Source organism: Venturia canescens, chromosome 7, assembly GCF_019457755.1.
Source record: "Venturia canescens isolate UGA chromosome 7, ASM1945775v1, whole genome shotgun sequence".
NCBI lineage: Eukaryota > Metazoa > Arthropoda > Insecta > Hymenoptera > Ichneumonidae > Venturia > Venturia canescens.
Genome location: NC_057427.1, coordinates 3,825,756 through 3,844,439, shown reverse-complemented (window position 1 = coordinate 3,844,439; position 18,684 = coordinate 3,825,756). Strand labels below are relative to the sequence as shown.

At 43.3% G+C, this 18,684-nt stretch overlaps 1 protein-coding gene across 1 annotated transcript in view; it reads right to left on the bottom strand.

Moving 5' to 3' along the window:
• Nucleotides 1-418: 418 nt before the first annotated feature.
• The window catches only part of dati (datilografo), a 72,516-nt gene continuing 54,250 nt past the window's right edge, over nt 419-18,684 (bottom strand). The window contains exons 5-13 of the mRNA XM_043423326.1: nt 13,383-13,542; nt 12,249-12,461; nt 12,020-12,142; nt 11,799-11,933; nt 11,410-11,595; nt 11,001-11,224; nt 10,353-10,871; nt 10,105-10,280; nt 419-506 (exon numbers count right to left, since the gene is read on the bottom strand). Coding sequence (XP_043279261.1) covers nt 419-506; nt 10,105-10,280; nt 10,353-10,871; nt 11,001-11,224; nt 11,410-11,595; nt 11,799-11,933; nt 12,020-12,142; nt 12,249-12,461; nt 13,383-13,542 — 1,824 coding nt within the window. The remainder of the gene's footprint in view (nt 507-10,104; nt 10,281-10,352; nt 10,872-11,000; nt 11,225-11,409; nt 11,596-11,798; nt 11,934-12,019; nt 12,143-12,248; nt 12,462-13,382; nt 13,543-18,684) is intronic.

Below are 18,684 nucleotides of genomic sequence, written 5' to 3'. Positions count from 1 at the left end.
TATTTCAGAAACTGTTTGTTTACTGTAACGAAAAAACCCTTACGAAGACGCTCACTTAACGGATTTCTATTGATTATTACATTCGTATGTTATTTCATGTTGCGACGGTAATTTCGGATAATTCGATTGGTCGAAATAGTTGATTGTTCGTGGCGCATATGTGAATTTCCATTTCTATACGAAATCGCGTAAGAACAGCGACGAAATTTCAATCCGGCCAATGAAATTGAATTTAACGTTTGTCTTATATCGTTGATATTCCAATTGAATCGTGAATTAAATGTTTCGACGCGGTACTCGGTATTTCGAATTCTCGGACTCGCATACGCCTGGGCATTTTGTTATTCGGGGCACTCATAGGGACGTAAATCAAATATATTCTCGCTAGGCGATGAGCCCGGAGAATATTTTGAAAAGATTAGTGCCCCGCAACGGAGCTTCTGCCAGGATCTTCGTTGTTGTTGTTGTTGTTGTTGAGATCGAGGTAGGGAAGCTCCATCGACGGGCTTTGCGGTGGGCCCGATTGGCACACGATTAATCTCGAGCTCGTTCGAGATCGAGCGGACATTGACGCGAGCGCGTAGCCCCCAAGAGTTTTCATGGAAGAAAGCAATTCGAATGCGCAACCGCGTTATTCGCTCGAGACACGCTCTTCCGCTTCTTCATGGGCTGCGAAACGCCGCCGTTCGTTGATTAGAAAAAATTCTTCGGGGTTCGGGCCGATGTGAATGGCCGCTCTTGGGATACGGCTCGCGCTCACGCCGCCGCCGCCCCCTCACCCTCCCCCCCGTAAAGAAAGGGCCCACCGCCTTAACAACTATGATTCTCGATTATATAGTGAACATTTAAACAACTTATTCCGGTTTTTAATAACGGAGGCTCGGTGACGGTTGTACGCGTGAAAACGCGTGCCGACCGAGGCGCTCGCACTGCTATAGACTGTCGGTTTTCATGCTGCGCTCTTACGGTTCACACGAATATACATTATATATACGTGACGTCGTGTTTGCTATTTCCTTTTTTAATATCTTCTTTTTTCCTCTTCTTCTTTTTTATTTCGCCTTTTAGTCTCGTTCGTCGGTGGAAATAGTTGATATTTCCAGGGACTCGCAAGTGACTCGTATATACGCGTATATCCGAATATAGTAAGATTATTTCATTAAAAAATCAAAACCCGTTGTTAAGTAAAAGAAAGATTTGTTTATATTTTTTTTTTTTTTGTATTTTTTTGTTTATTCGCTTGTAAAGCCGTTCATCATATCATCGTCAGCTACATCTTCTTCTTCATATTCTTCATCATCATCGTCGTCGTCATCTTCATCTTCAAAATCATTCTCTGAACTCCAGAAATCTCGAAAACAATGGCCCCTCTAAGCCGTTGCCTATTTTTGTTATTCGTATATTGTCCGGTCAAGTGGAACGAACGGTCTTTAAGGAGTGCGTTGAGCCTGCGCCCGCTTATCAGGCTTCTTCCGATCGAGGTCTTGGATCGCGTCGTTCAACGTCGCGTGGATCAACGGCTCCCTGCTCGACTCGTCATTCTCATTGGTTCACTCCTCCACTGGTTAAACAATCTTTGTCTCTCGTTATCGGTGTGTTGTTAAACATCGGTACGTCGAATCGCACGTACACCACGTTCGTGTGTATTTTCGTATACAGGATATTTGCGTGTGTGTTTATACTTTCACATCCGACGTGTATGTCATCCTCCTCGGTTCTGCATCCAAACGTATGCCAAAGGCCGCGAATTTTCAACGATTCTTCATTTCGAATCGTTGAACGTACGTTGAATACTATAAAGAGGTTCGTTTCCATGTTTAATTTTATCGATTTGTATTTCTTTTTCTTTTATAATCCTTCAAATAAACAATTTCAGTGGCGCCACCCACGGTAGCGTCCGGGTACCAGAAAAACCGTTAGCCAAAATATACCGAATGCATCGTTTACGTTTTTTTACAGATTTTCATCATTCTTTTCTTCTTCTTTTTTCTATGCATCAACTCGTTTCATTTGTATTTATTTTTCTCTCGCGTATAATAATTCCATTCTTTGGTCTCGATCCGTTCGTTTTTTGTTTGTTTTTTTCGTATTTTTTTTCTCTTTTTTTTTTCACCACCGTCGTATCATGATCGAAAGATATTTTAGACAATTTACAAAAACAATTGGCTTTACATATCCGTAGTGTGTATTTAGTGTGTAATACTTTGTGTACTTTTATCCATGTTACTCAGTGTAATGCGTGTAGATGTGTCTTGTAAGTGTAATTATCATTTTTTTTTTTATTTATTTATTTTTTTTTTTTAAATATTTCTGTGAGATCTCCCCTCGCGGAGAGATCCCGTGTATGAGAGGTGTGTGAGTTTTGAGCGTACGGGGTTGCACGCTCGAGAACCAGGGCTTTATTTTAGGACGCGCGCAGAGTGGGCAACAACTGCGCGCGAACTTATCAACTGTGTCTTTTTGTGGTTATGGACTTGTATGGAGATATACGAGCGGGCGCGAAACTCGCGATGCCGTTTTTTCCCCCTCTCCTCACACATTTATCCCTCCAATCGCGCATTCGAGCCTTTTTTCTCGGTTATTTTAATACGCTTTTTTGTTACGGTTTTCTCACGTTTTTTTCTCGGCATCGCGCAACGCGCCCGTCAATATCTTTAATGTCTGAGTGTATATACGCATACGTATATTTTTCGTCATACATATACATATATACTGATTACACTGAATCATATGTTTGTTTGCTTGATTGTTGGCTTTATTACCAATCGGTTACCGCGTTTAGCAAACTGAGTCGCGGATTTTCTTTTGCTTTGTTTTTTCATATTCATTTTATCTGCGTTTAATTCGAGGTCGAGTCGTATTTGTGAGTGTGTATGCGCTGGGAGTATGCACCAGCGCATCCGGGCTATGGCATTTTTTTTTCATTAGTTATAAACATTTAGCAATTTACATGAAGAGATTAAGATTATGGTTTAGGAAAGATTTCGCGGCTTAACTTGCTCCGCTCAACGACTGCTCGTTCTTGGGATTCGTTCGTTAGGATCTTCTCGCGAGTCGGGGCAAAGGGACGCTGCTGCTGTCGCTGCTTCACAAAAATCGCGTTGCTCGCTCGGTCGCGAGAACGCCAATATTTTGAATCCTCACTTCTGGGACAGCAATCGGACTCGGGGTATCAGCGACGCTCGTTATTCTTATGCTCCTCCCACCAGCCCTGCGTCTATTCAATTTCGATTTTCACTTCGCTGTTTCGTATATTAAACGAATAAATGCCGAGAGTCTCGCGAAGAGTGGCCGCTCAATCGATCCACTTATGAGTTACGGGCATATGTAAATCAATATATTTGTAAATTATGTTATTCATTTTTTTGTGATTTTTTTCAAACGACCGGAACAACGGCACCGTCGTCGACGACGCAGGTACTCGCTGCTACGGCCATTCCGTTTTTTTTTGTTTTTTTTTTTTAATCTTCACTGGTTACCTGTCTTCGATTACAGAACATACACTACGAGCTATTGTACCTGTGTGTTTTTTTTTTTGCATAACGTTTTTTTAGTACTTTTTGTATTCTTAGCTTATCTGTTTCCCTCTCGCTACGAATCCGTTTTTAATTTTCATTTAAATTCTCGTTTAATTGAAAAATTTAAGAAGTATTTGTGTACACGTTCGCGGGGCACGCGTCGGCACCTTGGGGTTTCCGTTCTGGGGACTTGTCACGCCACGTTTATTCGTTCTCGAAGGTGTTGTTGTTGTTTTTTTATTCTCGTACGAGAAAATGGAGAACGAACAGATGTTTTACGTTTCTTTTTTTTTTTCATTAGTGGGTGGAATTTTAGGATCGATGTTGATTGGGAATATCGGATTTGGAAGGAACCTCAGAAAGTCGACCCTCGGCGCACGGCAGGATGCACCGGGCTTTTGAAACTCTCGTCTGTCAATCGTTCCATGGCTTCTTTTTTGGTGTGGTCATGAAGGATGTTGGTGGTGTTTTTAGTAGATTTTTGTTGTTAATTATTACGGCGTGCGGGTGTCGAACATGTTGCGTTTTTTTTCGATGTTGTTTATCGTAATTTTGCATCCAAAGTTTCTCTTTTGGCGTGGTAGTGTTTGTGTTCGTGTGCGGGTGTGTTTCGTGTCTTGTAATTCTCTCAAATTTTGTTTGTTCTTTTGCCTTTGTTGCATTCAAGTGTGACTGTTTTCGTACTACTTTTATGTCGTCGTTGCACAGCGATATTGCACTTGTCTTCTATCAGGGACCAAGAAAAATTAATCCAAGCTTCGTGGATACTCCCTACTTTGCTTCGAAGCGATTTGTTTATTTTCCTTTCATTTTTTAAAATCCTCTCATGCACTCATGTACGTTATTATTTTTTATCTGAATAAAAAATTCAACTGCTCACGGCTGTAAAGGCCCTTAAAGAGTTGATATACGTATACAAATGTTTAGTTTTCTAGAATTTTTCGAGATTTTATTGTTTTTTTTTTCTGTTTGTGTTCGTTTCGTGCTCAACCTCGATTGTGTGACCCTCGTAGTTGACTCGATTCTTTCTTAATTTAGTCTTCGTTCAAACACTCTTTTTCCTTTCTTCATTTCAACATCATTCGCTTCTTCGAATCGCGCTCTCTTTACTCATACTGTCCCTCGTCAATATTTACCAAATTGCACATTCTCACGTCCAATCACTATCATTGCCGTTTTCTTATCTAAATTCAAACATTCTCCTATTTTTGTTGTTATTCCGTTTTAACGCATTTCTTCAAGTTGAAATTTTGTTCAATTTTTCTCCCACGATGCCTCACCGCGGAAAAATCGATTTGTCTCATTTCTTCGAGCCCCTTTAGCCTCGAGTCTAAATTTTCCAATATCGAATTCGTTGGCTCCACGATTAAATTTATAAATTATTTAGATTTAACATACTTGAGAAATTATAATTTCCTATTACACGGAGAAAAATAACTGGTAAAAATTCCCCGGAACGGCGACGAAGATTTTACATTCACATGCTCGCCATGCCACGATATTCATTTTGGATAATTGTCGTCGCCCTAATAGTGATCGAAAAGGTTTCAATTGACGGTAAAATTCTGCAATAATCGATCGGGAATAAATTTTCCATTTCGACCGAATCAAAATGTTTGCTTTTTTTGTTTCGTAATTTTCGGGTAATTAGAACCAGTTTTTTTCCACCGTGAACTCGACTTGGACAAGATCAAATCGATTTTTCATAGGGTGAGCTTAAAAATTCGTCTAATTGAAATTTAGCCCAATTTCAATCCAAACAATCCGGACGTATCGTTATCGTTTTTTCGATTGTTTTTATTACAAAGACAATTGAATGACTTTGGAGGGATGTCAAGTATTGATTGTTCATCAAAAGAATGTAGAGCGAACGAATGCTTGTTTCATTCCAAGAGAAATAAATTTGTATACTTTTAGATTCGGTATTTTGTCGGTCTGTGACCGGTTCGTAGTCCGAAAAGCATAATAAACGTCGCATTTTATATTTTCCGTATTTAGCGGGATATTTACTTTTATTTCTCGATAGATGCGAGACTCGAATAAATTTTGGTCCCTACCCTGATGCGGAGACCAGTCGTGTGCCATTTCTTCAACATCTTCCCATCGTTTGTTCGTGTTTCTGTCTGTTCCATTGAAATTTTTTTATCTCATGATCGAAGTGATAGTGCTCTCGAAAAAAAAGCAATGTGTCGAACGTTTGTTAAATCGATCCCATTCCGTAGATGTTTGAGCCATCGTATCGCCGTATTTGTGTGTGTCGATTCGTGTTTTTATGTAAGAGTGTTCAATTTCGTATTTTGGGCATTTAAGAGAGAAATAAATGTTGGTGAATAGCGTGAAAAGAGTTTTGCCGAAGCTCGCGACTCGCGCAGATGCGTTTTTTTTTTATCTTCCTTCCCGCTGGTCGTTTAGTGCCGAAAATTCGTTAGTACTTTTTTGGACGGGAAGGTGAAAGGCGTTGGTTGGTATTTGTCGTCATCCGCGGCCGCGATTTTGAAGGAGCACAATGAAAATCAATACGAAAAAGTTAAAAATTCAATTGTTGATGAAAGGTTTACGTATTATTTACATTGAAACACTAAGACTACGCGGTTGCTTTTGCTTTACGTACTTTGTCGCGACGTTTTAAAAATCGTATCAAGTTATTTTGTCTCACTTGTTCACTCGCACATGATATTTCATCGTGTTTTATATACAAAATGGAAGAGTCTTCGAGAAAACGAGTCCTGCATCGTGAAACCAAACGTTTTTTGTTTCCGTTTTATCATTCGTTCGTTTATTTTACTTCTTTTCTTTTATTTATCTTTGAACGCCGAGTTCGAGGAGCGACCAAAGCGCCACATTTCGAAGGGATAGTGACGAGAGTTCGTCCGATCAAAATTACTTTCCTTTTACTCCAAAATTCCATTTGTCTTCCGACCAATGACCTTTAGTTCTCTTCCTTTGTTCTCCAATTGATTGTACTTGAACGCGATAATTATTCAAAATTCGATTTTCTTTTTTCGTTCCTTTCCATTCCAACGAGAGAAGCTTCTTTTCATTGTCAAATTTTGCAAATAAAAGGACTAATGTTCGTTGCTGTTCGGCCGTTGAAATACGATCGGATTGGATTGGCGGTTTGTTTTTCGTCGATGGGAGAGATTTGGATGTAACGAAATTCGGCACTTTTTCATTAGCTTCGCATTTTTTCTTTCTTCGTTGATCGATCGTCAAGTATCTAAAAACGCTTTTCCTCGATAATTAACCAAAATTTCTAATTTTCAAATATTTTCGCGATGAATTTTCAAGCTACTCGTGGAATCAATTCTTTCGTGATAGTTCCGTAACGTCGTGTCTGTTCGTAGTCGTGTATAATGTTTGTTTCGTTGATGTTTTTGTGTTTCGTGTAATGTCGGAAGAATGAGAAATGAATTTCTTCTTCATTACGAGCACGGACAATCGGTCACCGTCAATTTTCGCGCCGCGTTAAACTTCCAACCGGCGCTAACTTTTTTTGCGCGCGTCGGTTTATTAAAACTTGTAATTTCCTTACCGATCAATCGGTTTGTCACTTTTTTTTCTTTCATTAAATTCATTGACGCGTCAGTTGTTCGTTTGTTTTTCTTTCATCAAATTCTCAAGTATTTCATGCGCTTCACGCGTGTATGTGTTCGTGTATGTGTGCGTGTGTGTATATTTTCCGCGATATTTCAAACACTCTTCTGTCTTTTTTCTCATCTGTATCGGTGTCTCTCAACTATCTCCACATCTTAAAAAACATTTAACCTCCATTTGCTAAGTATTGCGAGAACGTAACGGTATTTATATTGCAAGTAAAAGGTTTCGTTATTTCATCTTCTTTTGTATTACTTCTTTTAAATCCTCTGTTTTCCTTAAATCCCTCTCGATTCCTTATAACTTCAAAAGTGCTTTGTGTGTTTTCTTCTTTCCCTTATTTAGTCATTTTCTCTATCTCTCATATTATTCCCATTTCTTACTTTTCACGTGTTTTTCATTTTCATTTTTTCTTCATTTTTTTCGTTTTTCATTCATTTTTTGTATCTCGAAAACGATGCAAACATTTTTCCCTTGTTTACCATATTCGGAAATAAAAAAATATTTCGCTTATAACGATCACAGGACCTCAGATTACCTCAAGCACACAGGACTCTAAACGCATTCGTTCCTCTCTCATATTTCACCCAAGTATATCATTCATCAACCAAAACAAACTTTTTCTCTTTACTTTATATCTTTAAATATTTTTTTACACGCGACGATGAACTGTCGTCGCTAATTTATAGGGAGAAAAGCCATCGAGCGATTGCCCGTTTCTCGCATCAATGTTATAATTACGAGAATAAAAATACAATGATGCGAGGCTCAACGTGCGTAAAAAGCTCGATCACTCCTCACCTCAATCACACAATTCCAGGCATACCTAAATTATCCTAATTTCATAAATCCTATATTCAATTATTTATAATATTTATATTCATATATTTATATATATATATGTGTGTGTTTATGTATATATATATATATATATAATATTTAGCATTTAATTTTTATTCCTTCGTCTATCTGATCATTCACTCCTCCCGGAAATATACCTTTCGACCGTGATACCTATTCACCATGGTCGACTAATCATTCGCAACATCCTCATTCATATTACACCTCTTTCTCTCTCTCGCTCTCGTACTCCCTTTCTTTGTATTTATATATAATATATATAATATAACTGTTTGTAATATTTATATTTTGTTTGTTTCGACTTATGAGCTAATAGTTTTCGTGCTACGCCAAGCACAAGTTGCGCGCATATTTGTAGGTGTGTACGTACGTATACGTGTATGTGTGTCCGTGTGCGTTTATGTAGATGGATTTTGTTTATCTTAAAGTAAGATGTTTTCTTCGTTTCTGTTGAATTATTGGTTTTAAGTATAGTTTTACTTTTGTTTTTCATCATCGTTATGTGCAAGTTAAAATCTGCGGGCGTTTGAGTGTTTTTCTTGTACCCATCTGTACGATGCTGCTGATGCTGCTGCTGCTGCTGCATCAGTGCGATTTGTGATGAATGTTTGGAGTGTACGAGATGGGCAGGGGAATCAGGGGAAATGGAATATTTATATGGAGTATCGTAGGATGCTTTGTTTTTAGTTGATTTTGTTCGTTAGATTATTTAAATTGGCGACGTTCGTGTGAGAAAAACGAGCGCGGTATTAATCCCATCGTGGTTTTATACTTATGAATTATATTAACATTAAGGGAACCGTTTTTTAGGAGTGGTTTGTTTGTTTTATCTTCTTATTTGCGCATCATCATCATCTGATTCTCGTAATCGTACGATTAGTTTTAGTTTGTCGAGCCTCAGGAACGTACCGGGATCGAATATCGTGCGGATCGCCCGTGAGCCGACGATTTCATCCGGATTGTACCTTCGTCAGCTCCATTGTTCTAGGTTCATAGTACCACCTGTCGTCACGATGATAAAGATCTCGATCGCATATCGCGTGCGCCAGCGCCACGTAACGATGGCGTCGCGAACCTAAAAGTTGTTTTCTCTCTATCTCGAGAAAGCTTTATTCATTCTGATTATTTATGGCACGTTTCAGGCACGTGGTCGCCCGAGGCAATATCTCGTTTGACAAAAGTCGCTTAATGTTTTTTTTTTTTTGCGTTCGAATGACACACGCAGGAATTCCAATGCGTGGCTTTATTTGAGTTAGAAAAGTTTAAATCGAGCGCCTCTTCGTGACGTTGGCCGGATGTTTGCTTTCGGGACAACCAGCTACCGTACAACGGACTATGACTTAATGGGTTGTATATGCATAATTATTGTTTTTTCAAGCCCATCAATGGGATGGGATTGAAAAAATGTATCTTTTGATTTTCGTATCGCAAACTTGTGAAATAAAAATTCTTGCCTCGAAGAAGTTTTTTTTCTCAAGACGACAAACGAGAGTATTCTCCTGTTCAATTAAATCGAAATGCTTAATCCCTGAATCTTAAAACGACTTATCAGACACTTAACAAATGCAGTCTAGTCTAGTCGCATAGGAAAGCTCCGAACAGTTGAATTGCACTCGCGATTTTCACGAGGACAAATATCATTCATCATTTAACGCGATACGATATACAGCGTCCGTTTATAGTTTCGAATGTAGAAGTCCGTTCTTGCGTTGGGCCCGTCCGGTTGGACGAGCCAACGGAAATGTCTTTGGAAAGTTTGTATTATTCGTATAATTACTGCTGAGACAGTGAGGGATTTTATTCTTGACCGCACTTGGATCGCTTTACGACACTATGAACTGTTTGAATAGTTGCAAATTTAACCATTGTCCAGGCGCACCGTGTCAAGTTGAATCGCGTTGTTGAACGAATCTACGCGTTTTCACCGGTGCCACCAACAACGTCGTTCATATCATCAACTTTCCTCTTGATGCCGCACTGCTCATCGTGATGTTGGCCCACGTTCGTCGAGGAGCTCTGGTGCTCGTTCATCGGGGTCGAACGTTCTTGGAGCTGCAATCGCTGTTGTTGCTGCTGTTGCTGCTGTTGGTGGTGGTGGTGCTGCTGCTGCTGCTGCTGCTGCTGCTGTTGCTGTTGTTGTTGATGCTGAAGCTGGAGCTGTTGTTGATGCAACTGCTGTTGCTGTTGAAACTGCTGGTGCTGTTGTTGCAACTGATGCTGGAGTTCACGCTCGACTTGGAGAGCCGTGGCCGATGAAGCCGCGGCTGCGGCCGCCGCCGCAGCTGCCGTTGTATCCGACTGCTGCGACTGCGTCCAAGGGGTCCACTCGTCTCAGTAGTAACTGAACTTTCATGGTTGCTGGTTATTCTGCTGATTGACAACGTGCTGGAGGGTGAAGCCGAGGGCCCGAGGATCACCGTGAAGCCTTAACGCCTGTGCTAATCGCTGCTCCTGCAGCTGAAGCGCTTCCCCTGATGACGGAATCAGGCTTGCCGTTAGTTTCACGCGTTTCCGTGACTGAGTATCACCGACGCCTCCTCCTCCTCCTCCTCCTCCTCCTCCGCCTCCGCCTCCGCCTCCACCACCACTACCACCAAGACCACCACCAGCAGAGAATCTCTCGTTTTGCATGTAGCTGTTAACGAGACCCTCGCCAAGACCCGTCGGCGGTGTTCCCGAAGTTGTCCCAGTTCCCCCGATCATCAGATTCGTCGTTGACGACTTACCTAGGTCAGGCGAAAGGTTGTCCGACTGGGATAGTTGCTGGTTCCCGTGATGTCCTCCGGGCATCCCGGAACCGCCGCCAACACCGCCTCCTCCTCCGCCACCGTTGTGCTGACCAAGATGATGTCTCATGTCGTTACCCGCTGCTGAACTTGCCGCTGCTACTTGCGACACCTGATTTCAACGTCATGGCGTATTAAACACTCGTTCCTCTTCGTCGAGGAAGAAGACGCGTCAAAAGTTAACCAGGTACCATCTAATTTTTCATCGTACAATCCACACCAAATACGCAATTCGACCTACCGCGAGTCTCAAAGCAGCTTCTGCCTGCGATCTCAGCAATGCTTCGGCTTGATGCATCCTGAGCGCCTGCTCGGGTCCACCACCTTGACCTACACCCTGTTGCTGTTGCCCTGTCGAGCCTTGACTTCCGCCTCCCATATCACCGTTGTTACCCATTCTCATTGCTGCTGCTAACGACGCGACATCGACCGGCGACAGATTCGGCGAGACCGAGTTTTGGAGACCTGGAGATCGAGTTGGAAACCATTGGAAACGTATATGAATATGATAGAATGGCAAATTGCACGAGGACCGTGACCTCACGTGCCAACGAGATTCAAAATCATTCTACCACTTTCGCTAGTTTTCACATTAATTAATATCGGCTAATTGAAATTATCACGATGAATAATAGTGAAATGTTAATTACCCGCTTGTACAGCTGCCGCCATAACTGCCATGCGTTGTTGTTGGGACTGCATGTCGTCATGATATTGCTGCGCCGTCGCCTGTTGACTTCCGGCTCTGAGCATTTCACTGAGTTTGTTACCGCTGGATCCTGGCGAGGCCATGTTGTTGTTGTTGTTGTTGTTATTGTTATTGAGAAGTCCGGCGCCTGTGCAAAAATCTGCTCTCGTCAGTAAATCCAAACTCTTAAGGGGCAACTGTTGATGCAACGAATTTGTATTTTTGTCGCTGTTGCGCTGTTTAGGGAACTCGAACTTTAAATGCTTTGAAAGCTTTTCGTAATCGATAATTCGGTTCTGCGAGCGATAAGAGCGTTCTAATGAGCGTTTAAGAGTCGGTATCGGTGCGTACCAGGTTCACTTCCGGCGGAGGATAACCTTCCGTTACCACTACTGCTGTCCGAGTGGGCCGAAGGCGACGGGCACATCGATGGTTGCTGCAAACTCTGACCTCCTCCTTGACTCGTTAAGACACCTAGACCTGCTCCTAGACATTATTTTGGAAAATTGAGCGATACTCTTCCTTTGAACGCAACGAAAAAGTTTCGAGTTCTCCAAGCCACGTTCTATTACCTAAGCTGGAGCCTGCTAAAAGTTCTCGTTCTCTTCTCTCCGCGGCAGCGCGACTTAGCACGTACTGGGCGGCGAACTGATGTTTCGGGTCCATCCTCATGTGTTCCATGTGACTCAGCAGACCTGAAACGCAGATTCGTTTAAAAGAGTTTCATCGAACGGAGTTCGCACGAATGTGCACTTTGGTAACGTTTCTTCGAAGGCATATGGAGTTGCGAAAATAACTCACCGCTCTCGTGAGTGAACACAGCTTGGCACACCGAACATGGCCACATCCTAAGACTCGTGCTCAATTGACTCGTCTCCGGATGACAGGCTAGATGCTTTCGCAGACTTCCCTCGTTGACGTAATGCTTTCCACAAACGGGGCAAGGGTGGTTCGCTGTCCTCCGCTTCGCTAGGTAAACCCCGGCAACGGAGGTTGTGCAGTCAGCGGGGGGCACAATAGGGCGACACAATGTCAAGGTCAATGCCAAGCAGATAGAAGCGTTCCCAAAGCTTATTTTCACTTTAACCATTCCACACAATCACGCCCTTTCATTCGTCTCATTTTTTCTTCGATTCTCATCCACAAAACTCATCCGTTCACTTCACAAAAGACCACAGAAATTTTTACTCGCTCCAAAACCCAGAGACCTTCGGAAACGATACGAGTGAGCTACAGAGTTTTAAAGACAGAGAAACCCAACAAACCACCGAATGTACACCCAAAACTCCAGAAGGTTGAAAGTACTGATTGTTTGTTGATTAGTGAATGAAAAATTCGTCGATTAATTCAACGACCAGAATGGGGTTTTCGAATAGAAAACTTCAAGAAATTCTTCATTGCTGAAAGTACGAGTGCATCCATACGAATGTAACTAATGTAAAAGAATTTTCGTATCGTGCGTTTAAATAATGCCTGCGCCCAAAGCTTGTTCCCGGGAATGTACATGAAAATAAATATAATATTCTCGTCTTGAAATTCCCTTGTCAAAAATTCATCGATTCTTCACGAGTCGTACCGTTTTTTCTACGACTATATAGAATCACAGTGATCATAAAAACGGAGGATATTCACCAGCTCACAATCTTATAGTGTTCCCAATTCGTTTGAGCACACAAATTAGGCAGATTCGAAGTAAAAATTTGGCTGTTTGCCGAACACCGTTGAACAAAAGCTTGTGTTTCAAGATTACGCTTTCTGCCACATTAGTCAACCAAATGCAAATCCCGATAGCAGAGAGCTCCCGTAATAAATGCTAGCAAGAAATTAGTGAGCCGGAGAATCGTCAATAATTCCAAAATCGATGAATAATATTGATGAAGAATTCGACGTTTCTTAAAACACCGATTCGTTTTGTCGTTCGTTTCATCTACTTACTGGCAACTCCCGACGCGTTCGGATCTTTGTGGGTGTGCTTCATGTGTTCCATGAGAGCTTCGGCACCGAGGAAGAGTTTGTGGCACGCCGGACAACTCGTAGCGTTGGGACCACCGATGAGAGCGGCATGTTGCTGGAACACAACACGCTGTTGCAACTCCTTTTTTGTTTGTTTAAATTTAGTTTTATGGTTGTTTTTTTTTTTTTTTTTTTTTTTTTTTTTTCAGATTCGGGTGTTTTGCGGTGTTGAAGACCAAGTGCGGCAGACGAAGAGGATTCGGACGCCAAGCCAAGGGTTGCGGACAGCGGTAGTGTGGTTGGTAGTAGTAGTAGGTGGTAGTAGACCGCGCGGGCACGACGCAGGTGTGCGTGGTAGTAGAGGTAGCCGACCAACAGATAACCGAGACCCCCACAGATTGTGTGTGCGTACCAGAAGCGGGCAGGATACAGGCAGGCACAGAACAGAACGATATAATACCAGTGAGAGTCAAGGCACCAATTATTGCAATTATTATTATTAAAATATTAATTATTATTATGATTATTAATTTTATTCTTGTCCAAATGTTTAATAAACCCACGACCACCGTACGTTATTATCCGTCGACTTACTCCCGCTCACGGAAGTTGGAAAAATGTGTGTTTGAATTTCAGAAGGAGGCTGTGGGATTGGTAATAAAGCTGCGTGAGGAGTATGCGATTGGTCGACGATTCGGCATTTTAATTAGTCGAAAAATGTAATTAATGAGAAATTGTTTATGCTCAAATGTAGCAATCTTCTGACGAGTCTTGTATGCTTGAGCATTCAACGATTTTTATATTTTTAAGGTACTTCAAGACCAGTTTCAACAACGCGTTGGAGTACTCGCTTCTCTGGTGGATTTTAGTTTTTTTTAACGTATTTTCATGTATTTGTGGAAAGGAGAATAATCTTCCGATCGCATGTGAATGGTAGTATCGTGTTTTAGTGCTAGGGACGAGAAGAGTTTCTGGATGGGACACTTTGTATAAGGATGAATCGACACGTGGATTGAGAGAGTAGCGAAAAAATTTGTTTCCCACTTTCGTGGGATGAATTAAGCTACGACCCTTAAAATACTATAGAAATTCGACGTCCTTTGCTCACTGTTCGTCATAAAAAATAGAATTTTTTCTTTTTTTCGAGTGATATTGGTGGTTCACGCGTGTTTTGAGAGATAATGGTAAACCGAATGCGCATCGATGCAGAGGAGGGAGGTAAAGAGGGGAGATAAAGGTGGAACCAGTAAGGAAGATATTTGGTCCCGCCGGGTCAAGGAACTGTCTGGTGGGGGAAGCTCGCACACTACAAGCAGATCGAATAACGTGAAGCGTGATAAAAGAAGAGAGCGGTGAAAAGAAAGAAGCAAGAGACACGCGGAGTCTAAAACCAGCGTTCGCGGCAATGACCCCAAGGTTTTAGGGACCTCGATGCTTTCTCATGTGTTTTTTCTCTTTCACAATTTCCCCCACTCCTCGGGATCTCGTACGATTCGTCTTCGGATTTGTTCACCGCTCACACATTCCTCCTGCCCGCGCGTGCAATATTTTTCGAGCTTCTTTTTCTCCTTGTTATCTTTTCCCTTTTGTATAACCCCCCGCCGGGTCTCGCCTCCTTACAACACTTCTTATCCATTCGTTTACGTGTTGTTGTTTTTTCTCTCGATGCCTCGTTTTTTGCTTTATATTTATATCTCCCTTTCTTTCTCCCCTTCTTCGTGATTTGCCGCAGACTCCCGGACCTGGGGCAACCGCCGGAGCGTTGAGACTCCCCGGGACGAGCGAGTCTCTGCACACTCTCCGAGTTCACTTCTTCTTCTTCTTCTTCTACTCCTTCTTCTTCTTCTTCTTCCTCCTCTGCTTCGTCTTTTTTTCTTCTCGTTCTCGTTATTTCATTCTTTCTTTATCTCTCGTCCGGCTATTCGGCTCACTCTTATTCGCAAAGCGAGAGCCGATAGAGAAGAGTATCTCTCTGTGCTCTCGTCGACGACGAAGAGCGTGCAAGTTATTCTCGGAGGGAAGGTTTTAGTTCATCCGCTCTTTTGCGCTTGGCCAGCGAGTTTGCGGAGCCTGCCGGAGCAAGGCAAGAGAGCGGGACTCTCGCTATATATACATATACATACATTCGTACATATACTAGGCAAAGGTTCGACGCCCCGACCTGGCCCAACTGCAAAAAACCGGTTTCTTCCTTGTGCTTTTCCTTTTTTGCCGCTGAGACGACGGTTTTTGCTCTCGGGCGCCCTCGCCTTCGCGAGCTCTTTCTCTCTCTCGCTCCGTCTCTCCCGCTCGCTCCGCGGCTCCTCCGACTGGTCGGCATCTTGGTACACCAAGAGATGCACCAAGCAAGAGGTGAAAAAGCTGCTCTGCTCAGGAGGTAAAAAAGGATAAGAAAAGAGGAAAAAACGACGAGTATGCCCTTTATTTCTTTTCTTTCCTCTCGTCGCGCTGTGTGTGTGCCCGCGTCGGTGTCCGTTTTGCACGCGTGTGAGTTTCACCAACGCTTTTCGCCGGGCGTTCAGGCCATCTCGCTTTTTCGCTCTTTCTTCCGTGCGCGCCCGCTTGTTTTATATGATGTTGCTTGCGGGATGCCGCTGGTGAAGCTGCGGTCGACGCCACTGCAACAACCGCGTGGGCGACTCTTGCCTCGCCAGGGAACTTTATGACTCTCCGTGACCAGATTCATCACCGTGACTATACGTCTGGCGTGCCCGGTACTCAGGTTCTCTCCTCTATGAGCCGTGCCAGATCCTCCGACGATCGTTTTCTTCGGTAGTCTTGATGAAGGAGCAACCTTCGTGAAAAAACACTGTACGGATCAGCGGCCCGGCAGCGTTTAAGCAGGAAGTCGGTGGCGGGCTGTCGTCGGAGCAAAAACGAAGGATCTTTCGAATGTTTTGTACTTCGAGAAAAAAGTCCTCGGAGTGCCATCGGCTCGTATTATTCCATACAGAATTCTTGGTGACCGCAAGTGTCCATTATTCGCGAACGAATGCCTCTCTACGAACTTCCAACAAGATTTACCGACCGGGTTTCCTTGCGTCCACCGGTGCAAGGAAACTTCCCGCGGCTTTTCAATCCCACGTCGGACAAAACAGCAGCGACATCTTGATGCACGCATCCTAATCCCAGGACTTGCTCTCGCGTCAGGCACGTTTGCTTTTCGCAGGAGTCATCGCATCATTGCTAGGACAATTCTCACTACGGGATCAATATCGAACTCACGAGAGGGAAGGAGCCGAGTTGATCGCTTCCAATATACTCGGTTGTGCTCTAGCAAATGTGTGCATGTGTGTTCGCTCCTCCGCACTCCATACCTGGGGGATCTCGTGAGCCTCTTGCACGTCTCACGAGGCTTCCGAACAAATCGGAGAGAACCCTTCCTCGCTCTCTTTCAACCCCTATGACTTCTGGCCTCGTACTTCCGCGAGCCTTCAAAGTCCCGAGGCATCGCGCACAAAACGATTTCCTCTCGACCCCCCTCCGCCCCGGACACGCGGAGCCGCTGGCTACAAAAGGGAAAACCTGGGGAGTGGCGTAAAAAGGAAGTGGGTGTGAGCGAGTGCGTAGCGATGCGTGACACCGCGACGAAGAGCCGAAGCTTCTGCAGCCAAGGAGAGCTCCCATTTCCCCCCTCGTTTCCTCCTCATCAGCCATATTGTTTTAGACTCTTTCATCGTGATTCGTTCCAATCGAGATTTTGCGATATTCTTGTGATTACTCTGTTACGAGACTCTTGGGATTATTCCCGTTGCTCTGAGCCCCGTTTCCGAAGGATGCAACGACGAGTACGTCGCGTTGTTGGCACCGAACCAAGTCACAGTTGAGCAACGAGCCCCCGCCACGTGACGATCCCAAGGATTCTATCCGCGGTTCCGATGGGAAAGCGATGAAGAACGGGCAGGGACAAGGGAAAGTGGAAGTGTGACCCCGAAGCTTGTGCCCGACGGAGGCGCAAGGCTTTCGGCTTTTGGGACCCGGGGAATCGGGGTCAACACACGAAAAACTTACAACGTCCGTACACGCCCTTCTCAAATGATGTCACTCGCTCGAAATGAATTTCGAGGTGAGAACGGAGTTTCGTCATTGCTCTTTCTTTTTGCGTTCGCGCACCGAGAAACACATTTGAGATTGGAAGAGGCTTTTTTACGTTTATTTTTGTCGATCGTTGAAGCTTCCAAATAACGAATCGATCCTCGAAGCAAAGTTATTTTTCGATAGTGTTTCGTTAGGCAATAAAAATACCCGAAGAATATCGATGAAAATACCTTGACCTCTCACTTTCTATCCGAGCACACAATTGAGAAGAGTTTTGCTTTCAAGGCCTGACGCGAATTGTAGTCAATTCTTCAGCTCCCCTTACATCGTAGCTTGTTTTTTTTTCTTACTCCTCCGTACTTACTTTTTAGTTGGCTGGGCTCGTTCTTTTCAGTCTCTTTCTTGCAGTTTCTTCGTTATTCTCTTTTTTTCCCCACTTCTGTTAACTCGAGGCCACGAGACTCACGGGCAGACAACCTTCGCCCGGGCTACTGCTCGGTTTGCTCTGTGCAATCCGTGCACACATTGGTACACATACACGAGCATCGCGGTTTACCCCCTTCCTTCCTTTTCGCTCTCTCCACACCGTGGCTGCAGTACAGCCCGCGAGGTTTTCTTTTCCTCTTTTCTTTCCCCTCATTTTCTCTTATTTATATCCTTTTTCGCCATTTCCACTAGCCGTGATCGCCCGTCAAATCTTTCTCTCGTATTTTCTTCGATATTCTTCTCTTCGCTTCGGCGGAGCCCTATCCGAAGCTTCGGAGTATCGGAGGAGCGCGCAGTAACCCTCAGGGCATTGATACCTTTGTGTATACATAATCCGCACGCCAAACTCTGAAGGCCTGGGCTATTTATTCCTTGCAGCCCAAAAACATCAAAAATCGGGATAAAATAAAATAGCGCAGACTTCTCGATTAGCCGAGGCCCTTTTAAGCGTGCTCCTCGTAAATTTACTCACAAATCGCATCGATTCAACCGTCCGTCGTATTTTTATTCTACTTTTTTCTTTCCGTTTGTTCTTGCAGGAATCATGTCTCGATAGAATTCGAATGGGTTCCCAATGCAACGGAATACAGTTGGATTTCAATGAAGCTCTTACCGCTCGACTCTCTCTCTCTCTCTCTCTGGATAAACACGTTTTTCATTGTAATCCCCGGATTTAAAGGGATACACGTTCTGATTTTTCGTTGCAGGCGTCCTTTGCGCAGTTAAAAAAGTTGTGAGGAAAAAAATGGTGTAGAAAAAA